The sequence below is a fragment of the Nicotiana tabacum genome, chromosome 17, assembly GCF_000715075.1.
Source record: "Nicotiana tabacum cultivar K326 chromosome 17, ASM71507v2, whole genome shotgun sequence".
NCBI lineage: Eukaryota > Viridiplantae > Streptophyta > Magnoliopsida > Solanales > Solanaceae > Nicotiana > Nicotiana tabacum.
Genome location: NC_134096.1, coordinates 109,947,158 through 109,948,221, shown reverse-complemented (window position 1 = coordinate 109,948,221; position 1,064 = coordinate 109,947,158). Strand labels below are relative to the sequence as shown.

General features: G+C 37.5%; 1 protein-coding gene across 1 annotated transcript; it reads right to left on the bottom strand.

Annotated features, from left to right (window-relative positions):
* LOC142172039 (uncharacterized) lies at nucleotides 1-1,064 on the bottom strand. Its single transcript, XM_075235796.1, has 2 exons — nucleotides 690-1,064; nucleotides 1-519 (listed from the first exon to the last, which is right to left on the bottom strand). Exons 1-2 carry the CDS (start codon nucleotides 1,062-1,064, stop codon nucleotides 1-3), a joined length of 894 nt encoding a protein of 297 aa, XP_075091897.1.

Here is a 1,064-nt window from a genome sequence, read left to right as displayed (position 1 = left end):
TCAATTGAAAAAAATACTTTCTCTGATTTTCTCCAAGGTGGGCAAGGCAGTTAACATCTCATTTTCTTCATCTGTCACTCTTGGATTGATACACTCTAATGCAGAGAAGTCATTTGAACCAGCACCATGGTTAAACAATTTCTGAAAATGGTTTATAGCAGCTTGTGCAACTTCACTCTCCCCTTCTTTCCATTGTCTATTTTCATCTTGTATCTTTTGTATTGATAATCTTCTCCTTCTTCCTTTTATGACACTATGAAAGTATGCGGTGTTTATATCTCCTTCCTCAAGCCATTGCGCTTTTGCTTCCTGTCTCAATACCTCATCTTGTATTTTCAGAACCTGCACATATTTAGCCTTTGCTTCATTCAATTCAGACCTATGCGCAGATGTAGTATCAGCAATATGTAATTCTTCCAAGTCTTTTATCTTCTTTTCAAGCCTTTTTGGTTCTTCATATATATCACCAAATGCTTCTCTCGACCAAGAACTCAATCTTTTAGTGACCCTCTTTAATTTCTGATGTAAAATTCATAGAGTATTACCATATATAGGTTCCGCCACTCCTCTTGAACTACGGAAAGAAACTCTTCATGTTTAGTTCAGAAGTCTAGAAATTTAAAATATTTTGGATAGGTAGTGGTTACTTTTCTCATGTTGAGTAGCAGGGGTGCATGATCCGAACAAACTCTAGCGAGATGTTCCACTGAAGTTTCTGAGAATTCATCAGACCATTCTATATTAAACATCAACCTATCTAGCCTCTTCCATATAGTATTAGGGGGTCCACTATTGTCGCTCCACGTGTACATAAAATTATAAAAACCTGCACCTTGAAGCCCACAATTATCAATACAAGATAGAAAATCAACACTTTTTTCTAATCTATAAGGTGTGCCACCTTTCTTCTCTGTACAATCAGTGATCACATTGAAGTCACCAACCACTCCCCAGGCACCTTGAATTCTGCTTGCTACACCTCTCAACTCTTTCCATAACTGCAGTCGTAAGTGAACCTTGCACTTTGCATACACTACTGTCAAATACAATGGCGTAGAACTCAT

Excerpts from the sequence above, each read along its gene's own strand:
- LOC142172039 (XM_075235796.1), bottom strand. The coding sequence starts at position 1,064 with ATGAGTTCTACGCCATTGTATTTGACAGTAGTGTATGCAAAGTGCAAG. Across the intron at positions 520-689 it reads CAGTGGAACATCTCGCTAGA|AAATTAAAGAGGGTCACTAA; the intron begins GTTTGTTCGGAT and ends ATTTTACATCAG.